The 25,077-nt window shown below is 43.1% G+C and overlaps 1 protein-coding gene across 20 annotated transcripts in view; it reads right to left on the bottom strand.

Annotated features, from left to right (window-relative positions):
• The window catches only part of KIDINS220 (kinase D interacting substrate 220), a 96,064-nt gene extending 85,050 nt beyond the window's left edge, over window positions 1-11,014 (bottom strand). For 8 of the 20 annotated variants that reach the window (XM_027556123.1, XM_027556133.1, XM_027556126.1 and 5 more), the window contains exons 1-2: window positions 10,836-10,999; window positions 4,899-5,042 (exon numbers count right to left, since the gene is read on the bottom strand). In XM_027556123.1, coding sequence (XP_027411924.1) covers window positions 4,899-5,006 — 108 coding nt within the window. In that variant the 5' untranslated portion in view covers window positions 5,007-5,042; window positions 10,836-10,999. Of the gene's footprint in view, window positions 1-4,898; window positions 5,043-8,826; window positions 8,915-10,149; window positions 10,246-10,453; window positions 10,616-10,835 lie in introns of those variants that run through there. The other 12 variants (XM_027556137.1, XM_027556138.1, XM_027556143.1 and 9 more) reach the window with 6 other exon arrangements.
• Between the last annotated feature and the right edge of the window lie 14,063 nt (window positions 11,015-25,077).

Genomic DNA, 25,077 nt, shown 5'->3' with positions numbered 1-25,077 from the left:
ATGGCATCACCAACTCCATGGACATGAGTTTAGGTAAATCCAGGAGTTGGTGATAGATAGGGAGGCCTGGTGTGCTGCAGTTCATGGGGTCGCAAAGAGTTGGACACAACTGAGCGACAGAACTGAACTGAAGGATATAGGACTTGCACATCAGTTTTCAAAACTGCAATTCCAAAGACTTGAGCACTTTCTGTTCACCTTCTGTGGTCACAGGCACATTTCCGATAGTTCGCAAAGACAGATGCTTTTAGAGTATGAGGGAAAAAATAAATTAGATGTGTCTTAAAAAACCATAATATAAAAAGAAAGTTGGTATAAATGTGATTAACTAGAAACAAGCTAAATGAGACGTGAACAGTCATAAATTTCTCTTGCGGAAACTACCATTTGTCTACCCAGTATCTAGAGTGACAGGATTTTGTTGGGGGTGGCAGTTTGCTCAGCGAAAAAAACCTACATTGTTCAGCTTTACTTGCAGTTGGAAACCATCCATGCTACCACTCTAGTGAGATCTTCCAGGAAAGCTTGGTAATTAGACCAACTCAGCTGGCCTGTGCCCTTTTCCTTCTTGCCTGATATGTGGACACAATGCTGCAGTTGTATCAAAACAGCTGATGGGAATAACTGGCATGCAATGGAGTGACCAGAAGGGCAGAAGGAGCCTGGGAAGATACCCTGAGACCTCAGAATGGCTCCTCCAGCTTGTCATTACATGAGAAAAGTAAGACCTTAATTTGATTAAGCCACTATTTGGGGAGCTGTTATATGTGCTCAAAAGCAATCTTTAACCTTTTGTAGCTTCATTATCCAAATAAATAAGTGATTCTCAGGAAAGGCTGCCATAAATTAATCCGAAAAGACAGAATGATATTTACCTTGTAAGTTGTGCCTTATCACAAAACATATTTATTCTATTAGTTCTGGCTTAACCCATCTAGTAACTACAGTTGTAGAGATAGTGACTTAGAAACAGTCATGACAACGTGATTCTTTTACTTCAATGTGAATCACTAAAGGCCCCTTCCCTACCTAACCTGCCACACACATCTCAGCAAATCTCAAGTCCATTTCTTTCCCAAAAAATGCAGGATCACATAACTCATAGAACCCGTACCCTACTGGTAAGAACCTCAAACCAAAACACACCAAAACAGAACACTGCCATGCCAACTGAAGTTCCCCACAGCACATACCATGCTTTATCTCAGCTTCCCAGAAGCTACAATGCAAAAACATTTCCTATTCATCACCTTTTTGGCCTTCCCAGTTCCTAGGTAGCCCCACTTGTGTGGGGCTGCGCTGTGTTGTGCTCATTCGCTCAGTCATGTCCGACTCTCTGTGAGGATAGCTACTTCTTCCAATAATTATAGTGAAAGTAAAACATTTTTAAATTTTTCTTTGAACTTTCCTTCAGGGTCTCTACTTGTAAGCACGTGACACAATTCATCTCTTGAACTTAAGAGTCCCATTTCACTTTCTTCAACAAGAGAATAATGTTCAACCTCAACACTATACCCTATCAAGAAGAGCTGAGAGTGACTTTTTGCTCTTTTCAAAAATAAAGTTAAATTAAAGCCCTTTACTACTCTACAAAAGGCAAAGACCTGCCATCATAGAGAATATTCATAGAAAGGGCAAAGACTTGCCATCATTGACAATATTCAGAGGCCAAGAATTTTATCTAGTTTACAAATAAAGTAGAAAGGAAAGAAGGGAGAAAACTGGTATTTACTAATTGCAACTGATTATATGTTAAGGATGACAACAGGCAATTTCCCCCACATTATTTTCTTTTATTGATAACATTTAAGAAACCTTTAGAAAACTGATAACCAAACACATTAAATGAGGTAATTAAGTACTTCACTTTTTAAAGATGAGAAAGAAGGAAAGTCTAAGCAACTCTTTAGAATTCTATATTAAATTTTATCAGAAGCTGTAGAAGCAAAATGCTAAAAAACAAAAGGCCTTGAAAAAGTTACTTTCTCTATAACCTTCACATTGAGCCATAATTTAACAATGCCAGGTTGCTTCAAAGTAGTATTTTAAAACTCCAATTTTTAACTGACATAATACTAAACTAGAGGTAAATATCATTAAAACTCCTTAAATGCTACTATATGCCTGATAACATGTTAAGTTTTTTATCAAATAGACTTCATTCTTTGTGTGAATAAGATCAATACAACTTTGTGCTTATTGTGTATTATTTTTCTCCTTCCAAGTGAAGCTATTTCTCAATATTCCCAAAGAAAGTATCTATGAAGTAAAGCTTAATCTTTTTAACTATCATTATTCCAAATATATTAATTAATGCCAATAGAATGACTATTTCCATAAGCAGCTCTTTTAAAACAATGAACAATCTCCAATTACAAATTTTAATCTTATTTATGTGTAACAACTGTTAACTATTCATAATCATAGAAGGGAATAATGATGTAAACTAACCAAAATACAGTTTGTGCAATATATAAACATTGAAAATACAGGCATCATCATTAAATGAACTTATTCTTAAGACTCAAAGGAAGACAAAAGGGCATAAACAAATCATAGCCTGTTTGATGTTAGAACAGCGTTTAATGTGGATTTCACCATGAAGTATCTTCAGGCGGAATCTGAGAGATTAAGTTATTTATTTGTAAGTTGAGATAAATAAGTATAATTCTTTACAGAACTGCTATGCAAATTAAATGAGCTAAGTATACAGAACTATTACCATATTTACATAAATACTGAATAAAACATGAGTTATCATAATTGTATTACTCAAAATTTTTATACCATGATTTTTCAATGACAGCTAGTATTTAATAAAATTAGGTACTCTGTCAATCATAATAATAATGTAATAACTGTTGATTCAGTAGCTTTGAAAACATTTATAATATTTGCATACTCATGTTCATGCAGCACTATCCACAACAGCCAAGAAAAGCAAACAACCTGAATGTCTATCATTGGATATATGTATAAATACAACATGGTACCTGCATATGAAAGTCAAAGTCGCTCAGTCGTGTCCAACTCTTTGCAACCCCATAGCCTAAACAGTTCATGGACTTCTCTAGACCAGACTATAGGAGTGGGTAGCCCTTTCCTTCTCCAGAGGATATTCCCAACCCAGGGATTAAACCCAGGTCTTCCTCATTGCAGGCAGATTCTTTACAAACTGAGCTATCAGAGAAGCCCTTCTACATATAATGGAATAGTATTCAGCTTTAATATGGAAGGAAATCATGTCACACACTCCAACATGGATGAATCAACATGTCATTTAGGATGTTATACTAAATGAAATAAGTTAAAGTCACTCAGTCATGTCCAATTCTTTTGCGACCCCACGGACTATACAGTCCATGGACTTCTCAGGCCAGAATACTGGAGTGGATAGCCTTTCCCTTCTCCAGGGGATCTTACCATCCCAGGGATCGAACCTAGGTCTCCCACTTTGCAGACGGATTCTTTACCAGCTGAGCCACAAGGGAAGCCCAAGAATACTGAAGTGTGTAGCCTATCTCTTCTCCAGCAGATCTTCCCAACCCAGGAATTGAACCGGGGTCTCCTGCACTGCAAGCGGATTCTTTACCAACTGAGCTATGAGGGAAGCTCAATCACAAAAAGATAAACACTGCACAGTTCCACTTATATGCAGTGCCTAGAGTAGTCAAATTCACAGAGATAGAAAGTATAACAGTAGTTACTGGGGCTGGGGTGAGGGGAACAGGCAATTGTATAATGGCTATAGAGTTTTAGATTTGAAAAAATTCTGGAGATATTTCACAACAATGTGAATTACTTAATACTACTGAACACTACTGAACAGTACACTATGGTTAAGACAGTAAATTTTACTTTTTCCCCACTGTAAAAAAAAAATCATAAAGAAAATCCTGCAGGTCTACACACACATAAGTGCACACATATACATACATATACATTTTTATAAAAATAAAATCAGTCCTTATTCATCTTATTCACAGGCAAAAAAAAATTACACTGTCTTGAAACTATAGTTCTAATAAAAAGAATTATTTTCCTTAAGTTTTATAAAATGTACATACTTTGCCACTTAAAAAATTCATACAAAAAGTTTATTAGTCCCTAAAATGTTGCAGCTCAGCTGTTCATGGTAAAATTACCATTTTATCTGCTAGGATTGTTGAACACAAATATACAATACAAGTTAATGAAAACAGTAAATATTTACTCCCCAATCTTAGTAAACAAAACACACAACCTATTTAGCCGTCTCTTAAAGATGCAGGTCTTTAAAACCCCAAGGTGTGTATGATAAACAACTAAGGAAGACAGCTGAGGCTCCAATAAAGAAAATATTTCAAAAAGCCCTAATAGTGTCTGGTTAATCTATTTTTTCTGGTTCATCTGTCATAAAAATTCTAATCGCAATCTTTTTATGACAGATGAACCAGAAAAACAACTAAGGAAGACAGCTGAGGCTCCAATAAAGAAAATATTTCAAAAAGCCCTAATAGTGTCTGGTTAATATATTTTTTCTGGTTCATCTTTCATAAAAAGATTGCGATTAGAAGCCCTTCTAAAGTTTTCTAGACATACTTTTGATTTTGGTAATAATTCTTGAATCATTTCTGAATAGTGATTATTCTATCTGGAAAAAAAAGTCAACCACAATTCTCAATCATAAATCTAAATCATTAATTCAATGTTCAGTCATTTATAGAAGTTCAGGTGTATTTCAAAGGTACAGAATTCAAAGTACTTTTAACTGTGAGAAGTTATGTCAATGTTACTGAGGGTGAGAACTATGTATTTCTTACTTACCTTTATCCTTTTAGCACAGTGCCTTGCACTTACTTAGTAGGTAGTCCACAAACATTTGTAAGAAGAACTAAACTTTAGAATCTTGGTCTTACCTCATTTCTCTCATCAACATCTTTGCATTTTTCAAGAAGAGCTTTCAAAGCAGGAATGTTTTCTTCTTCTACATAATTTATTACACTCTGTGATATTAGAACTGACATTTTCACAGAAAGCTATAGTTTTCTTTATTCCAATACCTGTTAAAGCAGATTAGACAAAATACATGTAATTTGGGATTGAGGAAAAAAAAATACTACTAACTATATCTTTCCTAACTTTAGGCTTGTACAAATACACCTCCACTGGCAGGAGTGAAAACAAGGCCCCAAAGCTCAGCTGTCAAAATGTGCAACCCCCTCTTCCCAAGACTCAAACTCATCTCACTCTTAACTCATTATTGTTGTTCAGTCACTAAGCTGTGTCCAACTCTGAAACCCCATGAACTGCAGCACACCAGGCTTCCCTGCCTTAACTCATCCACACCCCCAAACTCCAGATCCAACCCCAAACTCACCCCTCATCACCCACAAACAAGAGAAAGCACTACACTGTTCCCCCTGTTATATAATCCCAATCAGTAAATAGCCACTCCAGTTCCATCCTTCTAAGGCCAAAACCTTGGAATTATGAATGACTCATCACCTCCTCTTACACTCTACATTCAATCTACCAGCAAACCTTTTGGTTCTACTTATAAAATATATTTCACATCTGATTCCTACTCACCACCTCCATCACAACCACCCTGGCCCAGTCACTGTGACCTCTCACCTAGATCCCAACTGCTCTCCCTACCTCTTTTTTTGCCTTCCTGATGGTCTGTCCTCCACAAGGCAACCATAGATATCTTTTGAAAATGTAGGCTGGGCCAGAGCTTCTTAAATTATCATATTCATGAGAATCACCTGGAGAGCTTGTGAACAGATGCCTAGGCCCTTCCCTTGGAGATTCTGACAAGTAGGTGCGGATGCAGCCCCAGCACCTTTAACAAGCTTCCAGGTGATGCTACCACTGTGGTTGCTGACTAAAGAACCACACCTTAAGCAGTCCTGAGTCAGATTCCATCCTTCCTTGCTCAAAGTCCTCCAGTGGCTTCCTAGAGCCCTCAAGGTAAAAATCGAATGTTTGACCTTGGCATAGATGACTGTAAGTGACAGGGTGTTAACATTGCTGACCTCATCTCCTACCCCTCTCCCTCACCTCGTCACTGCTTGAACACGCCAAGCACTGTGCCACGTCCAGGCCTCTGGCTAGCTTTTCTGTCTAAATTCCTCCTCCACCAGACCTGCACACGTGGGTCTCTCCCACATGAAATTAATATGAATATAATTACAGAGACCATGTGCACCCTAACTTTTAATTTTACACCTGGTGAATCTGGTTAAGGCATAGAAGAGAGTTCTTTGTACTATTCTTACAAGTTGACTGTAAGTTTACAATTACTTTGTAAACACACACACTGACATATGTCTGACAAAGTCCTTATTTGGATCAAATATTTTTCTCAACACAAAATCCCACAAGACTAGAATAAGTAAAGAAAAGTAACAGACATTGAACCATTATTTAAAAAACTGAAAATCTTAGATTTTCAAATCTTGTTACCTCTCTCCCCAATCCATTATGTGGACTGTATGTATATCACTTTAAGACACATAAAACTTAACAGTCATCAATCATTGATAGTGACTAAGATTAAGACTTCAGACACAGATTCCTTGAGACTAAGATTAAGCAGAAAATGGTAATAAAATTTTTTATAAAACCAACTTAGAAATTGAAGCTGCACGCCTTAAGCTACCAGAAAGATACTCTTTAAACAAATCTAGTAAGGAAAGATGATCTTTGTTATATAACTGAGAAAATGCATGCAATTCTACACTGCTGTAATTGAGTAACAGTCCGATCTAACAGTAGTCTACTGAAAGGCTATAATCTGCAATGCATTATGCTTCAGGTTATCACTGGTAAGTTGAACAATACACTATTCCTGCCCTACAGAGTCTCGGCGCACTTTAAATTACTGGAGGAGAAAAGGGGTACTGGGGGAACGAACAGCCAAAATAAAATTGGTAAAATATTGATAACTGTTGGCTGGACTTGGGGGATGGGTACGTGAGGGTTCATTAGGTCAGGGGTCCCTCACCCCCATACTGGGGCCTGTTGGGAACCAGGCCACACAGCAGGAGGTGAGCGAAGGAAGCTTCATCTGTACTTGAGGCCACTCCCCAGCACTGGTATTACCACTTGAGCTCCACCTCCGTCAGATCAGGAGGGGCATCAGATTCTCACAGAAGCATGAACCCTACTATGAACCGTGCTCACGAGGGATCTAGGTTGTGGGCTCCCTATGAGAATCATCCTGAAACCGTCCCCCACCCCCGGATCCGTGGAAAATCTGTCTTCCGTGAAACTGGTCCCTGGTGCCAAAAAGGTTGGGGAGCGCTGCATTAGATGCTGCTCTGCTTTGTGTATGGGCGGGGCGGGGGGGGTGGCGGATACTAGGGCAGACCTTACTGATCGTTGAACATTACATGCCTGAAATCTGGTAATCTCTGCATTCATCCACCCGTCGCTTCTTTACTGTTAAATTTCTTAATAGGAGCAACTTCACAAGTTTCACCTTCACAAATTCAGAAGTACCTAAAACAGTTTCTTATGCATATGGAAGTGAAAGTGAAGTTGCTTAGTCGTGTCGGACTCTGCGACCCCATGGACTGTAGCCTACCAGGCTCCTCTGTCCATGGGATTTTCCAGGCAATAGTACTGGAGTGGATTGCCATTTCCTTCTCCAGGGGATCTTCCCAACCCAGGGATTGAACCCGGGTCTCCCGCATTGTAGACAGATGCTTTACCGTCTGAGCCACCAGGGAAGGCCACGTGCATATGAAAAGAACTGATAAATGTTGTCTGAACTGAATTTGATCAAGTCACATCACATTTTATTAACTGAACAGGACAAAACCATCTGCCACAGCTGACAGTTATAAATGACTCCCATCAGCCAGACTTCTAACAAATCAAGAGTTTGATCGCAAGTGTGCCCATAAATCAGATGATGTTTTTGGAAGGGCCCCATCCCTCCCTCAGAGGTTTCTTTCATCTCTGCTTTCCTTCTTAAATGAATCCTTTAAACAGGTTCTATTCTCACCTATCTCAAATACACACTATTCTCACCTATCTCAAAACAGACACACACACCCCCATTCTCCACATGAGAACACGAACGCACGTGCGCACACACACACACACACACACACACACACACCCACCCACCCATTCTCCATGAGAGCATCCTCTGCTCTTGTCACTCAGAAATTAACTGTAAGCTTCAAACGATTCTCCCCTTCACCTTTAGAAGACCAGGATCTTCCCCTCCTCCGGACAAATTCATTTGCCCAACTCATCCCACCACCCCCACTCCCACCGCCTCTGCCCAGAGACAGCCTAGAGGTCTCAATTTCAAAGTCCCTTCCCCCAGGGAGGTTTCCCTGACCACCCACCCTCCTCCCAGACCAGTTTAGGGCCTGCTCTCTCCCTCCTTTCTCTACTACCATCAGCCATATCCAGGTATGAGCATATGAGGACATGTGACTGTTCAAAAAGATAAGCTTAGCCAATCAGATTCCTCTCTCTAAACCTGGAAATTAGAAACCAGATACCCAGTCATTACAGGCCAAGAACAAAATGTCACAGTTTTGAGGCAGCCAGGCAGCAGAGAGAGGACTCAACAGATATGAACCGAGAAAATGACTTCTCCAGAGAAAACAAATGAGGCCGCTGAGAGAGCTACAGAAGGTGGGAGCTGCTTTAGATCCCAATTTCTGGCTGATTCTCAGTCAGTCCTATAAATTACCTTTTCCCTGAGGTAAAAGAGTAAATCTCTGTTCCCTGCCTTCTAAACAGCCCTGACTAACACAGTAACAGAGAAACTGACAAAGAACTTGAGCAAAAGCAGGGAAGAAGGGGATGGACACTCACATGATCCCAGGTAAAGCTTCCCCCAGTAGCGTGTGCTGCCTGGAATCAGAACCCTAGAGACAGACAGTCAGGGAACCACCAAAACAGCCTAAGGGAGAGGGGACAGGCGGTAGGGATGGAGAAGAAATGAGAGACAGGAACTTGAACAGGATAAAATCCCCCATACTGGACCCTTCGACCATATCTAGAACAAAGATTCTGGATGTAGAAATTTTAAAAATTATGTGATTGGAAATGAAAGACCAGGTCAAAGATGACTAGATACCAAACACCGGTGATGGGAAGATGGTGGTCCCATTAACAAAAAGCAAAGTCAGGAGAAAGTTTCAGGACTTTGCTCTGCTTGGTTACTGCCCCCTCCTTCCTCACCACCCTTGCTAGGTGAACAAGACCAGGCTGAATGTGAGGTGCTCCAAAAAACCTCAGTTGGAGAATCCACCTAGGATTCAGTTCAGTTCAGTCACTCAGTCGTGTCCGACTCTTTGCGACCCCATGAACTGCAGCACGCCAGGCCTCCCTGTCCATCACCAACTCCCAGAGTTCACTCAAACTAACGTCCATCGAGTCGGTGATGCCATCCAGCCATCTCATCCTCTGTCGTCCCCTTCTCCTCCTGCCCCCAATCCCTCCCAGCATCAGAGTCTTTTCCAATGAGTCAACTCTTCGCATGAGGTGACCAAAGTATTGGAGTTTCAGCTTTAGCATCAGTCCTTCCAAAGAACACCCAGGACTGATCTCCTTTAGAATGGACTAGTTGGATCTCCTTGCAGTCGGATTAGGAAAAACAAATCTGGAAATCACTCAGAGTGTAAAACAAAGGTTCTCAAACTTGTATGCAAAGTTGCTGGGGAAGCCTGCCAAAATACAGATTCCTTGGGCTTTTCCCCCAGTAGATCTGGGGCCCAGAACTGACATTTTAACAGGCACCGCAAAATGATTCTGATGAAGGTTTCCATGCTGGTAAAGCTAGAGAACAAAGAACACAACCTTGCCTCCGCATTTCTCAACCTTGGCTCTGCATCAGCTCTCCTCAGGCGCTTAAAAAAAAATTCAGACGTCTCACCCTCAGTGTCTTCCAAGTTGAGGCACTGTCAAAAGGCATTAGAATTACCCGTCGGAAGGTGGAGATGGGGGGTAGGAATCCTGAGCCACACCCCAGGTCTGCTGAATGGGAATTCTGAGGGTAAGGCTAAGAAAGCCACATTTTTAACCGGTGTCCCTAGCGGCTACCAAAGACGGCTCCATAGTTATTAATAAAAGAGGTTTAAACAATAATAGGTTTAAACCTTTCTATATGTCAAAACAATCTGAAAGAAAACTAACCGACCGTCAATGGCTGACAAAGAAGTCGCTTCGTTATAAAGAAATCATGGAAGCATCGTAATCAATGGCTCGCTGATACTTAGCTGAAATAACGGCCTGCAGTGGACAATGGAATAATGGAGCCCGGTGAGAAAACAAAAAACGAGAAAACCCAACCACCACGCCCTTGGAAAGCCCAGGGAAAGGAACCTGGGAAGCCTGCCTTAGCGCGACCGCCCAAGGTGGCAGGTTCTCGAGGTGGTGGTGGGTGTGCCTCCGGCTGCCCCGTGAAAAACAAACGAACCAAAAAAAAAACAAACCCCACCTGTGTCACACACATCCTCCATCGCAGCCCCAGGAGAGGCTGACCACCTGGGACAGCAAGTCCGAGGCCGTCCCAGCGCCCCCGGCAGGCGCGGATCCGCCCCAAGAACCAGGCCCCGCGCCCCCACCCGCCCCCTACCTTCCCCGACCCAGCCTCGCGCCCTGCGTCGCCCCCTCCTCACCCGCCCACGCTCCCTTCCCCACACGGGGCCTCACCCTTTCTCAGCTGGCCTTCGCTCCCGCCCCGCCCGACCTTCGCCGTCTCTCCCCGCTCGGCGACTTCCCCCTACAAACCAGGGCTTCTTTCCTACCGGCCTCGCCCCCCTCACCATACACACACAGACACACACACACCGCCCCTCCCCGCGGACCACCACACTGACCGTCTCACAACCTGGCCCCAGAACGGCGCCCACCCCTGAGGCGGAAAGGAGCCGCTTTGCCGCAGGTGCTGTCAGAAGACTACAAAGGGGGTGACGGCGGCTTTCGACGCCTTCCCCTCACCACACCCGGCGGCCATTTTCAAGCTATCGCCCAGAACTGACAGATCACGTGACGCTAGGCTGCGGGGCGGGGAGACGGCTGGCCACGCCCCCTTCCGGCTGACCAGGGTGCCTGAAGGAGGCCGGGCTGCGGGCGCCGGAGGGGCAAACCGCCCTCTGCACATTCTCTCCAACCTCCAAATAGATGTATTTTGGCAAGCGCCCCAGACAGTATATAACTCATCGTCACTGTCACTCTTCATATTCTGGAGAGTTTATTATCCCTGCTCACCATTATCATCAAAGCTTATGCAGGGAAATAAACCGCAATCTTTAACTTCAAAACACATTGCCGGTGGAGGCCGGCTGAAATCCCTCCCGAACCCAGAGCCCCTGCGGGGTCTGTAATCCTGGCGCCCAGAGCCACCGCCTGCCCGCTTTCTTATTTCCACACCCTCCGCCCCCCCAGCAATACCGCAGCCCAGCCTCACCCCGGCCTCCGCACAAGGGACCTCTGACCTGCCTGCGGCCAACCGTGATTGACAGCTTTTCCACTCAGTTTCCTTGACCACTGCCTCCTAGAATATTCCCTTCCCTGGGCTTCTGTGAGTCTGATTCTCCTAATTTTTCTCGCATTTCGCCTCCCTCAAATTGGTTGATTGTTTCCAGGGTTTAAAGCTCAGCGCTGGAATCCTCAGCCTCCGACCTGGTGTGATTCTCTGGTGTGATCACACCTGATGTGACCCTGGTGTACTGACGCTGGCAGGGGACCTGCCTCCTGTCTCCCTCCACGACGACAGGAATTGGGAAGATACACACCCCCTCCTCTGCCCCTCCCTGATGTCACCCAGTCAGCCCACTGCCTGACGATAGCCACTTTCATCACCCCTAATCTGCTTAAAGGCTTCAAAATCTCCCCAGCAGGACTATATCAAAAGCCCCCAATTACCCTCCCCTGCCTCTGCTGGCGCCCCACTGTTTCCCCAGGAGATTGGGAATCATGTCACTTGGATTAAACTTCTCAGCAGCCTTCCGTTTCCACAGAACAAATTCCCGAATAGAACTTAACACACGACCTGGCCCCTGCCAAACATCTTGCCATCCTACTGTGCACCACTCTCCCCTGCCCCCATCCCAGGCTGGCAAGTTCAGTTCCTGGAACATTGGGCCATACTCGGTCTCATCTCCACTTTGTTTCCAGAGTGCTGTTCTCTCTCCCCCTGGATATTCCTCTCCACCTCTTGTCCAGCTGAGTCCGACAGATGAATTCTTTTTGTCTTTTAGGAGGCGGTCTAAGAGGTCCTCTCTTGTGTAGCTTTCTGTGTGACCTCAAGAAGAGTTCATGATTCATCTTCTGTTAACTTCTATTAACTCTATTAACTTCTTAGTCTACAGTCCTGGGGCACAGGAGGTACTAGAAAGTACTTGTTAAAGCATGTTTAGCCTGTCTCTCCCCTACTGTAAGTTCACTCCATCATTATTCCACACCAGTTTCCCTCACCTGGTTTAGAGTAGTGAGTGGTCTTGGCAAGCCTTCAAGGAAGAAAAAGCACAATTTAAGACTCTATCACACACTTTGGGTGCCCTCTCATGGTCCCAGGCATCCACACCTGATGTGGGACTGGATGTTGGCTTTTTCCATAAGTTGTCAGATTGATTCATTAGGAGATGCTTTTCAATAATGCCCAAACTTGGTACATCAGAATCATCATCCTTAGTTCATTAAAAAAAATCAAAACTGGACTCTTGCTGGAGATTTTAAAAATATCTCCATAGCTGATGCCAATGAAACACCATTCTCAATCTTCGGTTTTGTCCCAGTGTGTCCAGATAAGTGATTTCAAATGTTAATGTCCTTTTTCAGTGTCAAACAATCTTTTGAGGACCTGCACAGGAGAGCAGGTGGCCTTTTAGTAGGACTGTTTGTGAGAGCAACAGGGGAACTGGAATCTGTGGTTTCATAGGGATCTATGGCCCCAGTATGGGAGCCAGGGCTTTCATCATAATGAACCATCTGAAAAATCAGCAAGGATTTGACAGGCTTTCTTTTGTTGTTATTGTTGTTGTGATGTTCTTTTACTTATATTTTAATGAGTGCATTTTAATATTATGGTGTCTTTTGTTGTTGTTGTTCAGTCACTCAGTTGTGTCTGACTCTTTTGCAACCCCATGGACTGTAGCACGCCGGGCTTCCCTGTCCTTCACCATCTCCCAGAGCTTACTCAAACGCATGTCCATCCAATCGGTGATGCCATCCAACCATCTCATCCTCTGTCGTCCCCTTCTCTGCCTTCAGTCTTTCCCAGCATCAGGGTCTTTTATAATGAGTCGGGTCTTGGCATCAGGTGGCCAAAGTATTGGAGCTTCTGCTTCAGCATCAGTCCTTCTGATGAATATTCAGGGTTGATTTCCTTCAGGATTGACTGGTTTGATCTCCTTGCAGTCCAAGGGTCTCGCAAGAGTCTTCTCCAACACCACAGTTCAAAAGCATCAATTCTTTGGCTCTCAGCTTTCTTTATAGTCCAACTCTCACATCCATACATAACTACTGGAAAAACCACAGCTTTGACTATATGTACATTTGTTGGCAAAGTATTTGGTGTCTTTTGTAATCATATTTATTTTATCAATCTAAACATATTGTGAGAAAAGAATCGTAGGTCTTACCTGTCTGCCAAAAAGGACTGTAACGCAAAACATGGTTAAGAATCCCTGAGCAACAATATTAAAAATGAGATGAGACTCACTAGACTTCCTGACACCTTCTAAGATACCATGCACGAAAAACTGCACTCTCATCTCTCAATGGTTAAATTTGTTTCCAGCGTTCCCAGTACTGGGAAAATCCAGGTTGCTGTGGTTCTAAGAACATTGTCTATACGTTAAGCCTCGCCTTTGAGTTTTTTGACATTCTGAGCTACTCCTGAGCACAGATTGGCTCTTCCCTAGAGATTTTGACAGGCTTTCTGGATGAGTTTATGGAACCAAAGGGAAAATGTAGATTATGTATCAGCAGGTGGACACTGACAGGTCTCCATGAAGTGTGTGGGCTGGGAAATGATGCCTCAGGGACACGGGGATCTCAAGTCCCTGAGCACTCCCCCTATGGAACATCTCTTTGAGAAGAACTGCCCCCATGACCTCACCTTCCAGCCTCCCTCAACACTGCCACCCCCAGCTCACCCCGTAACCTCTCACTCCAGCAGCACCCTCTGGTTGGTGAACCAGCTGCTCCATAACAAGCCCAGGGGACTGGTTTTAGGCCGGCTCCTGCCCTCCAGGTATGAACCACGGGAAGGGGCACTGAACAAGTGCAACCAGGGCGCCAGCCTTGGGGCAGCTGGACTCCAATGGTAGGTGAGAGGGCGGGGTGGGGCAGGATGTGGTGGCTCTCCAGCTTAGGTTGTCCCAAGCACCACACCACCACAGTTCGGGGGTTGTCAGACAAGAGCTTTGCAAACCCCAGTCTAGAAGTGAGACATTCCTTCTCAGACACTGACAAAACAACTGCCCACGCTGCCCAAACCCCCTCCCTGCCTCTTCCTGCCAGGTAAAAATCCTGAAGGTATTCAATGTACAAATCGTCCTTTTAGAAACGTTTTCAAAGCAGTCCACATGACAGCCTGGAAAGAAGCTGTTAGAAACAGGCTTTCCTTTAGTGAACATTTGAGTGTAGGAGGAGGGTGGGGTTCAAGGATGGCAGGAAAGTGGAGGAATCCTGGAGGGGGAGTGGGTTTATGGACTAGGGTCCCCCTTCCATGGGCTTCACAGGTGGTGCTAGTGGTAAAAAAAAAAAAAAAATCACCTGCCAAAGCAGGAGACGTAGAGACATGGGTTCAATCCCTGGGTCTGGAAGATCCCACGAAGGAGGATGTGGCAACCTGTTGCCCTAAAGGTCCAGGAGCAAACAAAGAGAATGAAAACAGAACACAGAATCTACTGCAATGGGTCAGGGGACCAGCAGCCTCTATTCAATTGAGATGCAGAGTCCACTCTGAGTCCAGCTTTTATTCCTAATTGCAGACTACAAAACTTTCTTTGATCTATCATTCCCAAGACACTGCTGCTGCTACTAAGTCGATTCAGTCGTTTCCGACTCTGTGCAACCCCATAAACAGCAGCCCACCAGGCTTCCCCGTCCCTGGGATTCTCCAGGCAAGAACACTGGAGTGGGTTGCCATTTCCTTCTCCAATGCATGAAAGTGAAAAGTGAAAGTGAAGTCGCTCAGTTGTGTCTGACTCTTAGCGACCCCACGGACTGCAGCCCACCAGGCTCCTCCGTCCATGGGATTTTCCAGGCAAGGGTACTGGAGTGGGGTGCCATTGCCTTCTCCTTCCCAAGACACTACATTGACATAATCCAGCTCTCCTTGTTTTTTGCCCTAGGCCTTTTCCTTCTGAGATAGTCTCAGGAACAATCAGCAAGTGCGTAGGCAGTGTTCATACCTAATGCCAAGCCAACCCGGTGTTCCAAGGTCCATGCTTTCATGATCCCAGTCATGCTTCCTTCTGGGTCTGGCCTTAGGGTTGTAACAAGGCTATTATTCTAAGAAAAACATGAAAAATAATCATCAGCACAGTTTCTTGATATATGCTGTTTTTCCAGGTGAGGAGATACCCCTCGTCCAAGGTAAGAGAAACCCAAGTAAGATGGTAGGTGTTACAAGAGGGCATCAGAAAGCAAACACACTGAAACCATACTCACAGAAAACTAGTCAATCTAATCACACTAGGACCACAGCCTTGTCTAACTCAATGAAACTAAGCCATGCCCGTGGGGCAACCCAAGACGGGAGGGTCATGGTGGAGAGATTTGACAGAATGTGGCCCACTGGAGAAGGGAATGGCAAACCACTTGAGTATTCTTGGCTTGAGAACCCCATGAACATTATGAAAAGGCAAAATGATAGGATACTGAAAGAGGAACTCCCCAGCTCAGTAGGTGCCCAGTATGCTACTGGAGATCAGTGGAGAAATAACTCCAGAAAGAATGAAAGGATGGAGCCAAAGCAAAAACAATACCCGGTTGTGGATGTGACTGGTGATAGAAGCAAGATCTGATGCTGTAAAGAGCAATATTGCATAGGAACCTGGAATGTCAGGTCCATGAATCAAGGCAAATTGGAAGTGGTCAAACAAGAGATGGCAAGAGTGAATGTCGACATTCTAGGAATCAGCAAACTGAAATGGACTGGAATGGGTGAATTTAACTCAGACGACCATTATATCTACTACTGTGGGCAGGAATCCCTCAGAAGAAATGGAGTGGCCATCATGGTCAACAAAAGAGTCCGAAATGCAGTACTTGGATGCAATCTCAAAAACGACAGAATGATCTCTGTTCGTTTCCAAGGCAAACCATTCAATATCACAGTAATCCAAGTCTATGCCACAACCAGTAATGCTGAAGAAGCTGAAGTTGAATGGTTCTATGAAGACCTACAAGACCTTTTAGAACTAACACCCAAAAAAGATGTCCTTTTCATTACAGGGGACTAGAATGCAAAAGTAGGAAGTCAAGAAACACCTGGAGTAACAGGCAAATTTGGCCTTGGAATACGGAATGAAGCAGGGCAAAGACTAATAGAGTTTTGCCAAGAAAATGCACTGGTCATAACAAACACTCTCTTCCAACAACACAAGAGAAGACTCTATACAGGGACATCACCAGATGGTCAACACCGAAATCAGATTGATTATATTCTTTGCAGCCAAAGATGGAAAAGCTCTATACAGTCAGCAAAAACAAGACCAGGAGCTGACTGTGGCTCAGACCATGAACTCCTTATTGCCAAATTCAGACTTAAATTGAAGAAAGTAGGGAAAACCACTAGACCATTCAGGTATGATCTAAATCAAATCCCTTATGATTATACAGTGGAAGTGAGAAATAGATTTAAGGGCCTAGATCTGATAGATGGAGTGCCTGATGAACTATGGACTGAGGTTCGTGACATTGTACAGGAGACAGGGATCAAGACCATCCCCATGGAAAAGAAATGCAAAAAAGCAAAATGTCTGTCTGGGGAGGCCTTACAAATAGCTGTGAAAAGAAGAGAAGCAAAAAGGAAAGGAGAAAAGGAAAGATATAAGCATCTGAATGCAGAGTTCCAAAGAATAGCAAGAAGAGATAAGAAAGCCTTCTTCAGCGATCAATGCAAAGAAATAGAGGAAAACAACAGAATGGAAAAGACTAGGGATCTCTTCAAGAAAATCAGAGATACCCAAGGAACATTTCATGCAAAGATGGGCTCGATAAAGGACAGAAATGGTATGGACCTAACAGAAGCAGAAGATATTAAGAAGAGATGGCAAGAATACACAGAAGAACCGTACAAAAAAGATCTTCAGGACCCAGATAATCACGATGGTGTGATCACTGACCTAGAGCCAGACATTCTGGAATGTGAAGTCAAGTGGGCCTTAGAAAGCATCACTACGAACAAAACTAGTGGAGGTGATGGAATTCCAGTTAAGCTATTCCAAATCCTGAAAGATGATGCTGTGAAAGTGCTGCACTCAATATGCCAGCAAATTTGGAAAACTCAGCAGTGGCCACAGGACTGGAAAAGGTCAGTTTTCATTCCAATCCCAAAGAAAGGCAGTGCCAAAGAATGCTCAAACCACGGCACAATTGCACTCATCTCACACGCTAGTAAAGTAATGCTCAAAATTCTCCAAGCCAGGCTTCAGCAATATGTGAACCATGAATTTCCTGATGTTCAAGCTGGTTTTAGAAAAGGCAGAGGAACCAGAGATCAAATTGCCAACATCCGCTGGATCATGGAAAAAGCAAGAGAGTTCCAGAAAAACATCTATTTCTGCTTTATTGACTATGCCAAAGCCTTTGACTGTGTGGATCACAATAAACTGTGGAAAATTCTGAAAGAGATGGGAATTCCAGACCACCTGACCTGCCTCTTGAGAAACCTATATGCAGGTCAGGAAGCAACAGTTAGAACTGGACATGGAACAACAGACTGGTTCCAAATAGGAAAAGGAGTTCGTTAAGGCTGTATATTGTCACCCTGTTTATTAACTTATATGCAGAGTACATCATGAGAAATGCTGGACTGGAAGAAACACAAGCTGGAATCAAGATTGCCGGGAAAAATATCAATCACCTCAGATATGCAGATGACACCACCCTTATGGCAGAAAGTGAAGAGGAACTAAAAAGCCTCTTGATGAAAGTGAAAGTGGAGAGTGAAAAAGTTGGCTTAAAGCTCAACATTCAGAAAACGAAGATCATGGCATCCCGTCCCATCACTTCATGGGAAATAGATGGGGAAACAGTGGAAACAGTGTCAGACTTTATTTTTGGGGGCTCCAAAATCACTGCAGATGGTGACTGCAGCCATGAAATTAAAAGACGCTTACTCCTTGGAAGGAAAGTTATGACCAACCTAGATAGCATATTCAAAAGCAGAGACATTACTTTGCCAACAAAGGTCCATCTAGTCAAGGCTATGGTTTTTCCTGTGGTCATGTATGGATGTGAGAGTTGGACTGTGAAGAAGGCTGAATGCCGAAGAATTGATGCTTTTGAACTGTGGTGTTGGAGAAGACTTGAGAGTCCCTTGGACTGCAAGGAGATCCAACCAATGCATTCTGAAGGAGATCAGCCCTGGAATTTCTTTGGAAGGAATGATGCTAAAGCTGAAACTCCAGTACTTTGGCCACCTCATGCAAAGAGTTGACTCATTGGAAAAGACTCTGATGCTGGGAGGGATTGGGGGCAGGAGGAGAAGGGGATGACAGAGGATGAGATGGGTGGATGGCATCACTGACTCGATATGGATGTGAGTCTCAGTGAATTCCGGGATTTGGTGATGGACAGGGAGGCCTGGCGTGCTGCAATTCATGGGGTCGCAAAGAGTCTGACAGGACTGAGCGACAGATCTGATCTGATTTCTATGAAATTTCTCAAGGCTGTGAAAGTACGTGATTAGAAATTCCCACTACATCAACCCACTCCAGTATTCTTGCCTAGAGAATCCCATGGACAGAGGAGCCTGGTGGGCTATAGTCCATAGTGTTGCTTCAAAGAGTTGAACATGACTGAAGAGATTTAGCACGCACACACGCCTCTCTTCTATGGCAAGTCTAAACTGGGGAAGGGAGAAACCTTATATTCAGGTGTTTTATTAACAGTCCAGATTTGGCATTTCATTACTAAAATAAGGATTTTTAATGACCAAACGTGATTAGGTGATATTCAGTGATCCAAGACTGAGGAGAAAAGATTGTGAAAATTATAAGGCCAATCAGAAATGTTGTCCAGCAAACAAGAAGTAGACAGGGAGCGTTTACAGGAGCTATCCTCAGGAAAAATAAAGTGGTTTTTTAAAAAAAAAAATTTAATTCCCTTTTTTTATTGCAACATAGTTGATTTACAATGTCGTGTTAATTTGTGCTCTACAGCAAAGTGATCCAGTTATACAACCCCATGGACTGCAGCCTACCAGGCTCCTCCATCCATGGGATTTTCCAGGCAAGAGTACTGGAGTGGGGTGCCATCGCCTTCTCCATACATATATATACATTCTTTTAAATATTCTTTTCCATTATTATACTGGTAAAGTTCTCTATGCTCTACAGTAGGACCTTGTTTAAAGTTGCTTCTTAACTCCACTGTAGCCCATTCTTCTCCATTTACATAGTGGTTACATTTAGTAAATTTTATCTATTGTGATAATAAATATTTTCTCACTTCTGCCAAATGCCGTTGACTCCTTTCATATTTGTGGACTCAAACCCTCATCTTGTGATGATATGACAGTTGTAAAAATAGAACTGAAATGCTTTCTCCTCAATTTTGTTTCAAATGGATCACTCTATCCATTGGTCTTTTGGGGGTTTAGGCAGCTTGCCTAAATCTTTCTGGCAAAGGCATCCTAAGGGTTTCTTGCTTCAGAATCATTCAAATCACTTCAAGACTCTGGCTTTCCTACTTGTCATGTGATGTTACGGAGAGGGAAGAACATGAGTTAGCTTTCAGGTTCTCACCGCTCTTCCCATCAAGACTATAATTTTAATCACACTTTCATCTGTTTCAACAGGATCAGCATATTGAATAATGGCTTCAGCAGTCCAATCTTTTCACATGGTTTCAATTTCATTGTACATCAGATTTTCCACGGAAATCTTAAGATGTTTCACACACCACCTTTTAAAAAAATGTTTTTCTTTGACTAAAAAAGGAATATGTGTTCATTATAAAGTATTTGAAAAATACAGAAACATTTGAAGAAGCTATCTCCCTTAACTTACCACTCAGAGTTCCCTGACTTCTAAAAAAGAGATCTGAAACAAAAAGGCCAAGAAAATATGAATAAAGTGTGGACTTTATTTAACATTGGTTTATTATTGTGGCTAATGTGAGATGTTAACCATTGGGAAACATGTAGAGTACATGGAAATGCCATACTATCTTTACCACACTTTCTGTAAATCTAAGACTATTCTAAAAAGCTTAGCATATATATATAAATTATTTGGTATGTGCTTAGTCACTCAATCATGTCCAATTCTTTGCAACCCTATGGACTATAACCGGCCAGGCTCCTCTGTCCATGGGATTCTCCAGGCAAGAATACTGGCGTGGGTTGCTGTGCCCTTCTCCAGGGGATGTTCCTCACCCAGGGATCAAACCTGGGTCTCCTGAATTGCAGGCAGATTCTTTACCAACAGAGCCATCAGGGAAGTCCCAAAGTATTTGGTATACACATATATAAAATAAACTTTTTATTTGAGAACATATTTTTGCAATGTTCAGCACTTCATTTTTCTTCTTTGCTGGATCACGCAACATAGAATTCATCAGAATCTCTGTGCTTTTAGGACAGAAGCCTGTAGCAGTCAACAGGGCTCAAGCCGTAGTAGTAAGCATTGCTACAAACTAATTACAGAGCAGAGAGTCTATGCAGGTTAGAATACTGGAGTGGGTTGCTATTTCCTCCTCCAGAAGATCTTCCCTACCCAAGAATTAAACCTGTGTCTCTTACATCCCCTGCATTTCAGGTGGATTCTTTACCACGAGCGCCACCTGGAGGAGTAAGGACGTGAGTTAAGATCACTGGATCATGGTGTCGCGCTTTCCCCTGAATTAAAAAAAAAAAAAAAAGTTGATGGGGTCTGTCTACTAAAGGGTGTGAGACAGAGAGTGGGAGGTGGTTGGGAGTGAAAGGCAGGAAATGGAGACTGTTGACGATAACAAGATCTAACGCACATCTACAGGGGATCTGAGTAGAATGGGGGCTGGATCGTGGGAGGACAGCTGGGCAGGCAACTGGGAGGCCAGAGTGTTAGCAGGCTCTTCTCCAAGGATATTGAGATCATCAAGGGTCTTGTGTTGGAGAACGACAATAATCAGGCTTTAATCTTTTCTAGTGGGGAGTGATCAGGGAAGTCTGTTGGTGGCAGCAAGGTAGGATGACATGAGCTTCTCAATTCTGGCATTTTAGGAAGAAAGCAGGGGTGATTGTTTACATATGCCAATGAGGAGGGAAGGTACCCACCCTCCCTCCAGGCCCAGTGATGAGCAAGGAAAACCAGCTACCATTTGTGAAGTCTTCAAGGGAAGTCACGGCCTGGGTTTTCATTAGCACAAAAGGTGTAGGAAATTTGAGGGAATAGAGGCTATTTTACCAAAAATGTGCCATGAATCCCAGGGTAGTGGCAGGCTGGGGAGAGAGTCGGTGGTGGACTGTACAGAGCTGTAGGGGGATAGCTAGGTTTTCCATTTTGAATACTGATGAAAATAGAGATAACCGGGCAAACATAAACGTATTCAAATGCTATGACTCGATGTAAAAGACACTTTCATGCACTCACCATGGCAGCATGAAGCTCAAATTGTTTAGCCATCCACAGAGGAAGTTGCACCAAAAAGCGCCACCATGATATACTAAAAATATTTACTAAGTTGTGGCTTATGGGTGCAAATTCCTGGTGGAATAAAATGTCAGGGGCACATGATTGTTGGCATAAAATTCCATAGTTCTTCACTGTTAGTCAGTTTCTCCCTTAGCAAACTGATTCAGAGAGTCAGATGACAGTCATCTGGGTGGTTTCCTTATGTTGGATCTGTCTTGAATCATTCCATTGTCTATTTATCTGTTCTTGATGAAAGTTGATACATTTTAATACATTTTATCTATATATGGCCTGATGTGTCCTTGAAGTAAAATCACTTTCAGGGAAATACTGTGCACCCAGTATAAAGCCAGAGAAGCAGATGTGACCTACTCTCCTACTGCTTCACATACATTTATAAATGAACCTGACAACAGATTTTCTGGTTTTTACAGGGTGCAGTAGAGTTCAGTGAGCATGTGGCTTATTTAAGGGCTTTCCCGGTGGCTCAGTGGTAAAAATATCTGACTGCAATGCAGGAGAGGCAGGAGATGTGGGTTCAAACCCTGAGTCAGGAAGAGCCCCTGGAGGAGGGCATGGCAACCCACTCCAGGATTCTTGCCTAGAAAATCCTATGGACAGAGGAGCCTGGCAATCTACAGTCCAGAGGGTCACAAAGAGTCAGACACGACTAAAGTGACACTCATGTGGCTTATTTAATCTGCAGCCTTCATTTTTCTTTTCTTGATATTGTCCTTTTAAGTAAACTTATTAGGTGAAATAGGGAAAGAGAGATACAAAATATCAGTGAAAAAAGAAGCTTACAAAATTATTTTGTAAAATATATCTCTTTATCTAGCAGTAGGAAAAAAAAGACTAGAAATAACCCCAAAATATCAAAATTGGTTGTTAATGACAGAACGGTGGGTGTTTGACTCCTTTGAATGCATTTTACTAGCTGTGTGGTGCCTAATGTAAAAGGTGGGGACATCAGTTAGTGTGGGTATGAAGGAACCGATGAGTAATTCTTAAACTGAAGGCTTGGATAGAAAACACGTAACCTTGTCTACAAAACACCTTCAGTCTGTTTTGTATTGATGCATAATTGATTTACAATGTTAATTTCTCTGTCCAGAAAAGTGATTCAGTTATGTATATATAGGGCTTCCCAGGTGGTGCTAGTGGTAAAGAATCCGTCTGCTGATGCGGGGGATGCAAGAGATGCAGTTTCAATCCCCAGGTCAGGAAGATCCCCTGGAGGAGGAAATGGCAACTCACTCCACTATTCTTGTCTGGAAAACCCAATGGACAGAGGAGCCTGGTGAGTACGGGCCACGGGGCCACAAAGAGTCAGACAAAACTGAGCAACTGAACACAACACACACATAGACACATATATTATACATACATACATACATATATATACACATTGTTTTGTATATTCTTTCCTATAATGGTTTATCATGGGATATTGAATATAGTTCCCTGTGTTTTACATTAGGACGTTATAGTTTATCCGAAACACCTTCAGTCTTACTGTTACGGTTTTTGGCATACTGTAGATTTTCTAAAATTTATCAAATTCCACAAAACGCCCTTGCTTTGTGTAAAAGGTAATTTATTTGTATCAAGAACTATAGATTGCTTCAGTTTAGCACATATATAGAATGATTGCCTTTCTAAATGATTCTGTTTATACCCACACCTGAGATGTACGTGGTCCTCGTGCCGTAAATGTGGCCTTTAGTACATAAGCATCTTGACATGTTTGTGTCTCTCCTGTGCAGTGTGGGGACTCTGAGACTCTATCCCTATGTCAACCACAAGTTGCAGCCAGTAATAAGGGTCCCTGGGAATGGAGGTCCCATAGCTAAAAGACTTAGTTTATTAGTCTGGAGTAAATACAGATAATTCATGAATTTGCATGTTGTTCAGTATTCATCACCCAACCTCCTCCTTGGGCTGCACAACTCTGAACAAATATATATTATGTATTAACAATGACAGCACTGAGTGATGAGGGTAAGGTACATATGAGAATAGAGAACCTGTGATGGCAAGGTTCAGGAAGAGCTGCCTAAGGAAAAGCACCTCATGTTTGATGCTTAGCATTCATCTTAGTGAGCTTCCCAGCTGGCGCTAGTGGTAAAGAATCCTCCTGCCAATGAAGGAGACTTAAGAGACCTGAGTTCGATCCCTGGATTGGGAAGATCCCCTGGAGTAAAAAATGGCAACCCATTCCAGTATTCTTGCCTGGAAAATTCCATGGATAAGAGGAGCCTGGCGGGCAGAAGAGATGGCCAGGCTACAGTCCACGGGGCTGCAAAGAGTCGGACACGATGGAACGACTGAACACACTCACATTCATCTTAGTGCCTGGCACACAGGGCAAGCTCACTGAACCTTCCTGACTAGTGACAGAGAGGCTGCCCCTAGATGACGAAGCAGGAGTTAGTGGGAAGGGAAGGATGGGGAGGATGTGGTGTAGATGGGATTTCTGGGTAAAAGGGGCAGCAGGTAAGGGGCAAGGGAGAGAGACTGAAGGAAGGATAATGAGGAAGGATAATGACCCAACCTGACTCGAGGAGAAGGTGCCTTAGCCTGTTCAGACAGCTGTGACAAGGCACCAGAGACTGGGTGGCTTATACACAACAGAAACTTCTTCATCACAGTTCTGGAGGTTTGAAGTTCAAGGCCAGGATGCCAGCACAGTCAGATTTTGATGGGAGCCCTCCTCCAGGGTGCAAATGGCCAACTTTTTTGCTCTATCTTCACATGGTGGAAGGGGCAAGGGAGCTCTCAGGGGTCTTTTTAAAATTCAATTTTATTTTTTTATTGAAGTATAGTTGATTTACAATGTTGTGTTAGTTCTGGGCATACAGCAAAGTGATTCATTCATTCATATGTATATGAATATTTTATATGTATATAATATATATATATATATTCTTCTTCAGATTCTTTTAGAGTGTTTTGTAGGGGCAATAAACTCTACTCATGAAGGCCTGCCCTCATGACCTAATCACTCACCCCAAACTTCACTCCAAAGACCATAACCTTGGAGTTAGGATTTCAACATGAACTTTGGGGGCCAGATTCAATCTATGGCACTATGTCTGAACTGGGAGGGGTAAATCAGCAGAGAGAAGCACGCTGAGGACTAAGCAGGGGTTATTATATCCTGGAAAGTTTTGAGTTTATCACAAAGGCTTTAGTTAACAGTTTCATTTTTGAAGCAGGAAAATAAAAACCTGATCCATTGACTTTGGCAAGATGACTCAAGACC

The sequence above is a fragment of the Bos indicus x Bos taurus genome, chromosome 11 (assembly GCF_003369695.1).
Source record: "Bos indicus x Bos taurus breed Angus x Brahman F1 hybrid chromosome 11, Bos_hybrid_MaternalHap_v2.0, whole genome shotgun sequence".
Taxonomy (NCBI): domain Eukaryota; kingdom Metazoa; phylum Chordata; class Mammalia; order Artiodactyla; family Bovidae; genus Bos; species Bos indicus x Bos taurus.
This window is presented reverse-complemented; position numbering and strand designations above follow the sequence as displayed.